General features: G+C 49.3%; 1 protein-coding gene across 5 annotated transcripts in view; it reads right to left on the reverse strand.

The window, feature by feature from the left end:
* Window positions 1-71: 71 nt before the first annotated feature.
* The window catches only part of STUM (stum, mechanosensory transduction mediator homolog), a 43,859-nt gene continuing 31,417 nt past the window's right edge, over window positions 72-12,513 (reverse strand). Inside the window, exons 3-6 of one of the 5 annotated variants that reach the window (XM_033055236.1) lie at window positions 8,857-8,865; window positions 5,098-5,923; window positions 3,401-3,534; window positions 2,194-2,561 (exon numbers count right to left, since the gene is read on the reverse strand). In XM_033055236.1, coding sequence (XP_032911127.1) covers window positions 5,883-5,923; window positions 8,857-8,865 — 50 coding nt within the window. In that variant the 3' untranslated portion in view covers window positions 2,194-2,561; window positions 3,401-3,534; window positions 5,098-5,882. The other 4 variants (XM_033055234.1, XM_033055237.1, XM_033055238.1 and 1 more) reach the window with 4 other exon arrangements.

A 12,513-nucleotide genomic window follows, 5' to 3' on the forward strand; every position in this document is an offset into this window, starting at 1 on the left:
AGAACGAGAACCCATTTGGAATCAGGGATGATGGGGTTTCTCCAGGTGACATAAAGAGACTCTGCATTCCATTCCAGCTGTCCAGCAATAGAATATATTTAACTTTAAAAAAAAATATCCACAGTATCAAAACACAAGAAGTCACAATCCAATACTTGGTGATATAAATAGGCATACAAATGGTCCTCTGCAACCCCTCAGTTTGGGCTCCAGTACGAAAATTAAAGGTGGGCTCACCAGCAAGGTGCAAACAGCACAGGTGGGCAGGCCCCTGCTCCCTCCTTCCTAGGGTGGAAACTCTGATGTACCCATGCATGGCCAAAACCAAGGAGAACAGACTTGAGCCAAAGATCCCCCTCCCAGCCTTGGGAGCAGTGCCTGTCTTGGTGTGTGGAGGGGGAAGGAGGGGTGTGGGGCAGGGTGGGATCACTTGCTGGGTGTCTGGGGGAGCACTGCCATCACCTCCAGGCACTGCTGGTAGAGGTGAGCCCCTGTTGTGATCCCAAACCAAAACTGCCATTCCCTTTCACCTGCCTGTTGAAAGCATTCTCAGAGCTGGAAGATGGATTGAGCTGCTCTGGCTTTTGCCATTTTTCAGCCAGAACAAAGCCTTCACTTCCCACTGCACCATTCCAGCACTGGGGATAAGGCGTTGTTTCTCCCCTCTGGCTGGTTGGGTGGGTGCAAGAGAAGTAGGACTTGACTTTTAGCCTGGCTTAGTTATTTATACAGATGACCAGAGAAGGAAGGATGGGTTGTGGGCAGCATGAGCTCTGGTGATTCACTGTAATTAACCCTGTTTCTGATGGTGCCACTGTGACCTGGGGTTTTGCACCATGCTGCTCCCACAGGGATATGGGAATGCTGAGTGCCAGTTTGGGAAATAAATTGCAGCACTGCTTCAAAGTGCCTCATGTGTGTGAGCATGAAGCAAAGTCAGCTGGAAAATACAGGGCTGTGTTTCCACACCATGGTTAGCAGGCATGTGGGAGAAGACATTGCTTTTCCTGGGAGGAATGTCAGATCTAGCCAAGGTCTAAACCTGGGATTTAGATGTCAAGGAACTCTTGGTGGTATCTTGCAGAGGATGCAGTTTGGTCTGGGTAGCAATAAAATGCACCCTGGCTGGAGTGTATGCATGTGTGTGAACTGCAGGGTCATCCCACAATAAGCAGGAGGCAAGGAATAATAGGCCTCTGAAGAATATTGGGACTGTGAGCTTCAGCCTCCTGTCCACAGAGCTCAACACAACACTAAGCAAGACTTAAGGGGCGCTCTCCAGCAGAACTAGAAGGTCTTTAATAAAATGTGTGACAGTCAATGCACGCGGGGAGGAACATGTAGCTTTGTATCTTGGGAAGCTTGGGGTGTGGCACAGATGGAGCCACCTCTCTCATCTGGCACTCCTGACCCCATGGCTGCAGTGTGCCAGAGCTGCTCCCAGCACAAAGCCCCACTGACCTCCCCAGCTGTGACTCCATGGCTCAGAGCGATGCTGAGCCCCTGCAGCAAGCATGGCCAACCAGGCAAAAGGCTGGGAGGGTGGGGGTCACCTGCCAAAGCACCTTTTCCGTGGTAAATATGGGGTTGGCAACACCAATGGACTTGGAAAAATGGTGCTGTGCCCTGCATTGCAATGGCTGGGCTGACCCAGAATGAAGCTGGCTGCACATTTGGGTTGGTTCCTGCATGGAATTGCTTTCCATTGAGTAGTAAATCAGTTGTTTAGCCCAGCTGGGTTCAAGTACCAAGAAACTATTTCATTGAAGCCCTTTTTTTTTGTTTTTGTTCTGTTTGTTTGTTGTTTTGAGAAAGCTGGTTTTCACAATCGGAGAGGAGCAGCAGAAAATTCTGTGTTGCTGGCAGATGGGGGTGAAGCAACTCTGTTTATTCTCTGTTACCCACAGCCACTCTTCAGCTGTAAAACTCGCACGTCAAACATCTACATTGATAAAGCAGGTGATGGTGCTGGGGTAGCTGGGGGGCTGTGCACACTGGACCAGAGGAAGAACCTGGGACTGTGCCCTCTGTCTGTGCTGCTGAGGAGGGCAGGCTGCTTCAAGGCTGGTCCTGGCACAGCTCCCATGGGAGGGAGGGATTATCCAGCCCCGGTGGAGGTGGAGGTGTTTTCCCTCTGCAATGCTCCGGAAAGAGGTGTGAAAGCTCTGGGTGGTTCATTTTACCCTAAAGAGAAAGAAAGTAATTGTTGATGGGGGGAAGCTCCAAATTTTCACTCGTACCTGTGTCTTCACAGCGTGGCTCTTCTTGTCGTTGCCTGGATTGTGGGCACCACACACATCCCTCCAGCTGCCCACAGAACTCTGACTGACCTCTTGTGAGAAGAGGAAAACCAAGTCAGAGTGGAGTCATAAAGACAGGATGAACAGAACCCCTGGTGACCACAGCCCTGCCCTGGGCTCAGTGTCTGAGCTCCCCACAGCTCCCCAGTACTTGCCTTGGAGTGACCTGAAGCCAAGGTGGGGGGCTCACCATTGTCTCAGAGCAGGCTGCTGCTCACACCTGGGCTGGGGGGAGCTTGGCACTGCTAGTTTTATTCAGGGCTATTGGAAAAAGCAGAGGGATTTATCACTGTTATTACTACCACAGGACAGCCTTGGGGAAAACACAATTTGATGCTTGCTGCCTGGTAGCAAGGCCGATCTATAAAGTGGCTCCTGTCCTAAAGCAGAGAGTGGGAAACTGTCTGCTTCTAATTAAAATCAATTAAGCAAATCACCACAATAGGCAAAAATAAGGGTTTTTTTCCTTGGGTGTCATTTGACAGATTTCAGAGCCTCTGAAGTGGTACATTGAGTGTTTTCTTGGCTTCACCAATTGAGTCAGAAGGTCAAAGATAGGAAAAAATTTTACAGAACAAAACCTGAAAGTAAATTATAAATCCCACACCTGGTCTGTGCAGTGCTGCACTGTGGAACCAAACTCCCTCATGCAATAAATGCAGACAGCACCCAGACCTAACCAAAGTGATGCTCTCAGAGACCTGCAGCCATCCCAGGGAGGGCAGCATTTCCATTCAATCCTTTCCCTGCCAATCCAGTTCTCCCACCCTCACTAGAGCACAGAGACAGACAGCACCAAATGTGGCCCAAAAGGTCAGCAAAACCCTGGTGATGCTGATGCTGTCCCTTTTTGTTCCCAGGGGACCTTTTGTGCAGGTGCTGGGTCTCTGGGATGGGGCATCTGCTGCAGATGCTGCAGCCACAGAGCTGCAGATGCCACAGCACAGTCCCTTTGGTAGAAACGAACAAAGACACTGAAATTGTTGCATGTTGGGAGCAGAAATCCTTTTGGCCATCGCTGTGGTTGTGGTAATCTTGAGGAGCTCATCCCCTGGCTTTAGTGCAGATTCCAAATGGCTCTTGGGTTTTCCACCACTGACCTGCTTGACTGGTTCCCTCCAGCAGCTGCTGTCCTCCAATCCTATGCCTGGCAAAGCAAAGTAACTGTGGCTCACTGCAGCCTGGCATTCTGGCAGGATAACTGTGCTGCTTTTCCTCTTGAGAACTTCCAGCCCTGGGATGATGAGAAGCACCAGCTGGTACTTGTCTTCCGAGGAAACCTTTACTCCTCTGCTTCCTGTGTTTGTGCAACTTTTGTCGCCCTAAAAACTGATGGTTTTTCATCTTTTTTCCTCTAAAAGACAAATGCAAAGTTTTCCTGTCTGCACCATGTCATGATCTTCACTTTCTATGCAGCAGCCCAAAAAGTTGAGCTCAGCATCCCAGTTTGGATACAGGGTAGTGACTAAATACTTGTTTCTGTCTGTCCAGCATCAGCAAGCAGCAGCTTAGGGTGTGAGGCAAGAGAAATGCTGCCTGAGATATTCCTATGCTTCTGCCATGGATTTGCTTAGGAGACTGACATTTTTCCTTACTGTATACTGTCCTGCCTGAAGTCTGGCTTGGTAAAATATACAATTAATTGTTTGTGTTACAGATTTGCCTCTTTGCTTACATATATATATATATTTATTTTTTTTTTCCAGTTAGGACTGCTGAGATCCAAGGAAATGCTTGAGCCAGCATCTTCACAGTGAAAGCTGGTGCTCCCAAGGCTCCTAACTTTCTCCTGTTCTGGCAGCCCAAAGCTTTTTATAGTGCACAGCCACAGAAGGGTGAAGTGCAAAAAGTCTGTCATCCCTTCTGATGCCTGCATCGGACAAACAGGCATAGTTTGGAGGAGTCCTGTCCCAGTACAAGTTAGTTGGGACTGTGGATACTTGTCCTTAGCCCTGAAGAAGGATGTGCTGAGCTGGGGAGCAGAGATGTACTGCTGCCTGCTTTCCACAGCCTGTGGGCTCACAGCACAGTGCTGGCATTGGGCAGGGAGAAAACTGTCTGGGAAGAGAGATGTTGCATTAAATCCAGACAGTGTCCAGGCATCAGGAGAACAGCAGGGGCTGTGGGCATGCTAAGCCACAGGTTTGCACCAAAGGAGCTTCCTACCCCAGCAGCTCTCTCACTGACAGGTGCCCTACCCAGCACAGGGCTCTCCTCCACCCTTGGTGGGCAGCTCAAGGGCACTCACTGCTTTTTGACACCCCAGCTCTCTTTACAACAGGAGGTATTTTAGCTGACAGGACCTGCTCTGCATGAAAAATTAAAACCTTTGTTAAAAGCAGACCATGATACCAGGAGAGGCTGGACACTTGTAGGGCAGTGGGGTTTGCTGCCATGCCTTTCTCACCATCTGGGGCAGGAGTGATGGGCTGGGAGTGGGTCTCAGTTCTGCCATACTTGGGTGGCTCCCAGTTTTGGCAGCGAGTTTGTGTGAAACTCCTCTGGCTGGAAGGGCCCTCCCTGCACGTGAGCAGCCTGGCTTTGCCCTCTTTCAGCAGGGCTCCTCCTGCCATCTTTTTGGAGTGGAAAAGCATTTAGGTGCTGACACAAAGCAGAGCTTCTCTTGCCCTGCTGCAATCAGAGGGATCACTATACCTGTGGCCACAGCAACTCTGCACATCTTGTTCAAGCCACGAAATCACAGCCTCACCCTGTTTGGCCACGGGCCTTCCAACCACAACAGCTGCCAAGCACCTGGCTAGTACCAGGCTGTGATCCTGGAGCTTTGGACACTTACCCTGGGAAGTGGAGCTGGGATGCTGCTTCAGCCAGGAGCACTCGTTGCGCTCTAAGGGGATTCATTTCCAAAGCATGGAGACACTGCCAGCAAGTCCTTTCAGGGGCAGGAAAAGTCTTGTTCTTTGGCTCCCCCAGTATTGTTTTATACGAGAGGCTTTTGGCAGCATGAGGCTGTACTTGCTGCCCTGGAGGTGAGCTGCTGCAGGACACCAGTCCTGTGCTAGGGAAGGTGTTTCCTGGGCTGGTGGGAGCTCTGGTCTTTGCATGGTGGCAGCAGGTGGAAGCAGGGGATGGCCCCAGTCATTTCAGCGGTACAATACGATTTACAACAAGCACTTTTCTCAGGACATCTGTGGGGACAGAGCTTCAGTGAACATCATATATACACAGGCAGTAGAGGGGGCTGGGCTGGACCCTCCACTACTGCAAAGCAGTCACGGATGGAATCTCAGGGCGGGAAGAAAGTACCACTGGTTTGCTTTTACATCCTGTACATGTATCTATGAATAGCTCCTTGGCATTTGATGTTCACAGCCAGCGTCCTTTAACAGCGAGCGTAAAAAGGAGGCAAAACGTCTTCAGCAACCTCTCCCCGGGAGCAGAGGGAAAGCAGCATCTCCCCCTCCCTTGGTTCAGCTGCCTGCCCAGGTGCCACCTTTGCCAAGGGTGTTTCCTTGTCCTGGCACCCTCGTCCTCCTCCTCCTCGTCGGCCGCCCACCACGTGCTGGCCGGGACCAGTGCTAAGCCAAGCCGTGCTGGCCTCATCTCCACTGCTCAGGGGCATCAGTGCAAGTCTGCGCCGGCTGCTCTGCATCTCCGCTCCGCTGCACGGGCAGGTGGACCGGGCAGACACAAGGAGACAAAACAAAAGGGAGAAGAAGAGAGACAAAGGGTAATGAAAAGGTCCGTGGGCCACGGCTGCCAAAGGAAATCTCTCGCCGTGTTTCTCTGACCATACTTGTCCCAGCCACTACAGCTGCTGTGGGATCCCCTGCTCCTTGTAGCCTGTGAGGAGGGAGGGGAAGGGAACATGATTAGAGTTAATTCCAAATGAGGACCCTCGGTGAGGCTCAAGCAAGCCACGAGCCTGGTTTACCAGGAGTGGCAAAAACCACGTGGGAAATCAGGGGTGCTGCCACATTCCCCCTCGTGGCCAGGCTGCCCAGGGCAGCCACCCTGCCCTGCTTTAGCCAAGAGCTGCCTGGTGCTGCCACCTTCCTGGGCACAGCCACGTGGATGCTGGCAGCCAGCCCTGCCACCAGCCTGGCACGGGCACCTCTGCTTGAAGAGACTGTACCAGTGGTCACCAGTTCCAGCCCAATGAGCTGAAGTTTTTATGGAGTGTGCTTTTTCTGCAGCGCAGGGGAAATGGATGCCCTTGTATCCTGCTCCAGAGACACGGCTGTTCCCAAGCACTGCCCTGGTAGGTCGTGCATCCAACACACATCTCTCCTTGGGATCTACTTGTGTTTGAACCTCGTGCTCCAAGAGCACTGCCAGCTAGGAGGAGGTTGGTTTCCTCTATCCATCTTTTTGTTCCCATGCTGGCTTGTGCTGACGGCGTTCCCCAGCAGCAACCAATTTGCACTGCAGTCTGCACAGGTGAACAAACACCTCTTGGAGGAGAAGGGGAATGCCTTGAATCACAGGCTGGCATGTCAAACATAGACCTTGGGATGCCTCTAATCATATCCTCACTGCCTGGTTCTGCACTTGCTTTGCTCCAGCCCAGCAGAATTACAGGTGCTTTTGTTAGGCCACAGCAGCCATCCAGTGGGCCTCGAGGAAATTGATCTTTTCAGCAGCAAAACCAAGGAAACTGCCTGGATCCCTGTTCCTTCAGGCCCTTTCCTCTTGTGGCCGTGAGGTTTGATGCACTTCCCAAGACAGCAAAGCCTTTGGGGTCCCCACTGTGTTGCAGCCATGTGGATGTTGCAAGGGCTCAAGCAGCCTGTCCTGCTGTTTGTCACAGCTCCTTGGGGGTCCTGGGCCCCACATTATTTACTGTCCTGCACACAGAGTTTGAGGGCAGGCTGCAAATCCCAGAGGGGACAGCTTCATCCCTGGGGGACTACGGCAGGGAAGGGCAATAGGAGAGCACCTGCAGCTCCTGTGCTAGTACAGGATGATGAGAAAAATACTGGATTTTTTAACACTTTGCTAAACTATTGCAATGACTGTGCCAGAAGCTTTCCCCACTTTCCTTTCAAGAGAAGCTGGGCTTGTTATTCTGACTGTATCAATGCAAAAAACTCCTTATTAAAGAAGCAAACTGTCGTTTCTTGCAGTGCTTGCCACAGTGAAGATCTTTCAACTAAAAAACTTTCTTCAATTTGGAGGGTTTTTTTTTCTTAGCTTAAATAACGTAAGTAGCCTGTCATTTTTACATTTTGAATCTCAAAGAAGTCTGAAATTTCATATCTCAGAAGAATGCTTAACTTTTCAAACACTTTTCCATTTATGCTTTGTAATATTTCTTTCTAACCCTTATGTTAGGTTTTTGTAAGTCCCTTACAAAAGCTGAACACAAAATACCAGCAGGTGCCAGAACCCCTACCTTTAAGGGAGTTTTTTCTGAACTAAGAATTGACTCCAGTGAATAACTTTGCTGTACCTTGGAAATAATCCACACATTCACCCAGGTCTGGCAGCCTGGATCTCCTGCTGTTAAACAAGCATAAGGGACAGAATAATGACACTTAACTGAATTTCTGCCTATTGTGTGCAGCTGAACAGAAAGACTCTCATCCCTTTCAAACAGCTTTTTCTAGGGGGCAAAATGATGATTTCACATGCATTTATGTTTTAAGTGTGAGTCAGCTCTGAAAGCAAGGTGAGCTGACTGGGAACTTGTAACTTGGGCTTGTCTACAGCATAGGTTCAATTTGTTTAGGGAGCAGAGTTAAAAAATGAAACAAACAACCCTATGGACCAGAAAGGTGGAGCCTGCCTTAAATCTTTAGCTAAAGTAAGAGTAACTTATCTGTGCAGCCATGCCTTTTATTGAGATAGAAGAAAATTTAGATTGAGAAATCCTTTCAGTCTGGCTATCAGTGTTGAAGCTGGCTGGAAGGAAGTTATAGTGGCCAAGCCTGTCTCTTTACATGACCATAAACCAAAAAATGACCTGTCCTATGATAAACTTGTTTGTTACAATACTTCAGACTTAAATAGTTTATACGGGAAAATTGTTATTGCATTTCTTGCATAGGAATAGATGTTCTGTATGAAGCAGCTTTACATTAATATGCCTGCAATACAATTGAGGTGCAATTCTGTAGAACAGACAGCTCTGGTTTCAGGATTAAGTGGGCCTGTGCACTAAGTCACTGATTTAATCAAGTTTACTTGAAATTGCACTTCTCCTGTAAACCACTGTATGTAAGATTGAGGCAAAAAGAACCCAGTCTGTGCACAGGCTGTTCTTCTGCCACTGGGTTGGTGCAGAGGGCAGCTTCAGGATACTCCCAATGCTGAAATGGGTTCCTGCTCTGCCCCAAGGGTGTCCTTGGGGTTCCCCAGGGACATTTCAATGCTGTGTGAGGATTTTGAGCATCTGTGGGGCTGTGCAGCCACAGGACAGGCACAGAGACAGTGGGACACACACACATGTAAAGGCACATGGCTGGGCTTGGGCTGGGAGCGGGCAGCTCTGGCCAAAGTGAATTCCAGGTGTTCTGCCCCGACCGATGCTCGCTGCTCTCCGTGGGAAACGGCCTCGGAGTATGAGGAGGAGGAAGAACAGAAACAAACTTACCTTGTGAGACTTTGATGGTGAACAAAAGGAGGCAAAGGAACATGAAAGAAAGAGAGAGGGAGAAATGTAAACGAAATATCTGAAACACATGGAGAACCAGAAGAGAATGAACAAACTGAGGCTGCAGAGTAAACAGAGAACAGCTGCTCTACCATCAGACGTTCACACCAGGGCTAAACATTTCTTAAAATCCTTGTACTCGAAGTGGATCATTTCATTTGGGACTCTTGTTTAAAGATGATGGGGGAATCCTCATCTGCTTTTCCAGCCCCAAGCTGGACAGGCTGGATGCGTGAATGCTCCCAAAAACTCTTTCCTCTGTGCCACTGGCATTTCGTGGGTTTGTCTGAAGGGGAGCCACTGAAGGAAGGCATCAAACAAGACATCACAATGTACCAAAGAGCTCATGGCATACCATTCACAGTCCCAGAGTTGGGAAAACGACACCTGAAGAGTTTTTGGCAGCTTCCCTGCTCAGTTTGCTTGTGCCCACAGGTAACTCACAACCACAGCATGCCTCAACCTGCAAAAACTGGTGCTATGTAACATTCCTGCAATGTTTTAAGAACTTGCCCCACCACTGCATTTGGTAGGAAACAGCAAAAAAAGGGTATTTTAACTACTTTCCTCAGACTTAGTCTGGGAGACAGCTCTTTTTAGATTTCCTGGAAAGGCCATTCCAGTGTGCTCATTCCGCACAGCGGGGCTAACGGAGGTGTGGGCTGGGCACAAGGTGTGCCTGTACTTGAGGGAGCTTTGCCTGGCAAGCCTTAGGAGGTTTGTTCTCCAGTTGGCTTGGCCAGCTCATTAGCTGTGGTTTGCCCCAGCTCTGTGCCTCGTCCCCGCAGAGCTGGCCAGGGTTTGAGGAGAGCGTGCTGCAGCAGCGCTGCCCAGCCACTCTTTGGCAGAATAACAATTAAGTGCTCCCTTGTAATTCTACCTTTGCTTTCAGACCTAGGTACAGCAGAGGACAGCTCCCAAAGCCATATGGCTGCCTGAAGAAGAGATCTCTGGTGTCCAATGGGGCCAGCTGGCAATTTGTTTAAATTAGCAGAGAAAATACACTCTGCTGTAGTGCTGCCAGAAATAATTAAGTGTGACAGCAAAACTGCATTCAATTTATCTTCCTTCTGGGATATTACCCCGCTAAAGGGCACCCTGGAGGAGGTGAGAGTTGGACAGACCCCCAGGTCAGTCAGTCTCTTGCTGTGCCCCACCTTGTCCCTGGCAGACATGGATCTACCCACTCTTGGAGTCTTCCAGGGATGGAGAGAGCAGATCCTGCCATGCCACCTCTGCAGGATTTTGATCTTACTGGAGGAAAAATGTCTTTTAATTTCCACACAGATCCTTCCTGGTGTTATTTAAGTCTGTCTTAGGCTGAACCACTGCCCTGTCACATTTACTAGGCCTCTGAACACCTTCCTCATCTACATAGCTACTGTCTTATGGTTCTCTGGACTCTCTCCAGGTTTTCCACTCGAACTACTATGCATGCAAAGATAGGTGATGGGATCAGCAAAAGCCCTACAGGCTCTGCTCCCACCTTCCTGAGTGGCATTTGTTCCTTCGGCAGCAATGTTCCCTCTGTGCCACTTGTGACTCACTGCAGCCACCGTGTCCTTCCCTGAAAAACAAGCTGTTCCCTGGGGTGTATTTATGAGTCAATTAATCCTTCTCTGGAGCCTTGGGCTTGTCCCTGCTGAGCAGCACTTACTGTTTCCAGACCATGTCTTTGCCTGCCGTGGATCCTGGCGCTGCCCTGGCTGTGCCTGCAGCCCTGGAGTGTGGCTGGGGAGCTCCAACCCAGCCTCAAGCCACAAATGAAAATACTGAGCAGAGCTGGGACCTTTCAACACACCTCTCTTCATCTCTTCCCAGGTCAGGAAAATCCATTTAGAGGAAGGTTCTCAAGCGCATTTTCATGCATGCCACATCCCCCTGGCGTGCTGGCAGGAATGCTGTGTGAGATGAGGTCGGCATCTGAAGGTTGGGAGGGATGGCTGAGTGCTGCCTCCTCACACAAAATTAATTCTTCTGCCACCACAGGGCATCAAGCCAGTCTGACACAGCTCACTCTGGACGGTGACTTTGTGGGGGTGTTTTTATTCTCTAAATGCATGCGAGTCACTTACTTGATTACTTCTTCCAGAAACTGAAGTATACCTGACTGGCCTATAATTCTTTTCATTTTTCCCTCATTAAGGACAGCATACCATTATCCTCAGACCAGACCTCCCCCTTCCATGCCTAGGAAATAGCACTAGAAGATGAAAAGTTTCCAGAAGCCTCCTGTTCAAAAGGCACGTGGATGTGGCACTTTGGGGAACATGCTTCAGTGGTGGGCATGATGGTGATGGCTTAAGACTTGGACTCAATGGTTTTGGAAGTTTTTTCCAGCCTCAGTGATTTTATGATTCCATGGTTCTAACTCTCTCCCAACTCTCTCCCAGCTAACAGAGAGGCAGGCCCAGATCCAGGGAGTGAGGTGATTATCCCTTAGGGAAGCCTGGGCGGAACTCCTGACTCTCAGCTGCTTCCCACCCTCCTCCTCATGGCTAGCCCTCACCAGCTTAGAGGGGACCTGCTGTGTCCTCTAGCCCATCCAAATAGCCTGGCACCCTCACAGGGACACAGGGGATCGACCATTCCAAGGCAAGGTGACTAGAGGTGGGCAGTAGTTTCACACTTTTTTAACTATTTCCTGTCTGTATGCAGATTCAAGTTGCAGCGTGTATGGTTTCTGTCCTGTGCATCCAATGGTTTGCACAAAAACAAAACCCAGCCAAAGCAAACTGGCAGTGATCTTAAGTGAAATGTCTTATTTCTTGCATTTGAAACATGGTTTCCTTCTTAAGTTGTTTTGGGTTTGTTTTTTTTTTAATATGATAACAAGAACCAACCACTTTGGGTCTGACAGGGCTGTTTGATCCATGTAAGAGCAATCAATCACTTTGTTCTTTGTTTTGATTAAGTTTTTTTTTTTTCCTTCTCTTCTCCACCAACCAAGAGCTGCTGCATTTAGCCACTTCTTTCCCTGCATGGCAAGTAAACTTAAAAACAGCTATTTAATGAGATGGCAAGAAACTGCCAAGGGCTTGTCAGATGCTTCTGGTGAAATATAAGATGTTGACTCCTCTTGCCATTCTCTACTGCCACCAGAGGGATGAAGTACTGCTGCTGTGCTTGGGGAATTCTTGACTTGAGCATTCCCACCAGATGCTGCTCATCCATCCTCTGTCTCCCAAACTGCTGGAATGCAGCCAGATGTGGGAAAGAGTGTTGGGGAGAGACTTCCAAGCATGTTGTCTTCCTCAAAAGTAAAACTTGAGAAGACCCTCCCAGTAAGACCCTCCTAAGCATCAATCCCTCTAGCTGGAGAGCAGGGCTTTGGAGCAAAGCAAGTCACAGTTTCAGTGGTGGTTCTCTATCAGGACAGATGCTTTCCTCACTCTCCCCACACCTGCAGAATGGAGTCCTGCCAGACAGTGACCAACACATGGGGGCTGCCCCACAGAGGAAGAGCAGAAGAGTTTATGGTTATGAACATGCACTTATGGCATTACACACAAATCGGGCAGAGTGCTAAGGACACATCACAAGTGTACACCAACTCACAGTTTAGCCTCAGAAATAACCTGCTCTGCAGGTACATCT

This window comes from Catharus ustulatus, chromosome 3 (assembly GCF_009819885.2).
Source record: "Catharus ustulatus isolate bCatUst1 chromosome 3, bCatUst1.pri.v2, whole genome shotgun sequence".
Taxonomy (NCBI): Eukaryota; Metazoa; Chordata; class Aves; order Passeriformes; family Turdidae; genus Catharus; species Catharus ustulatus.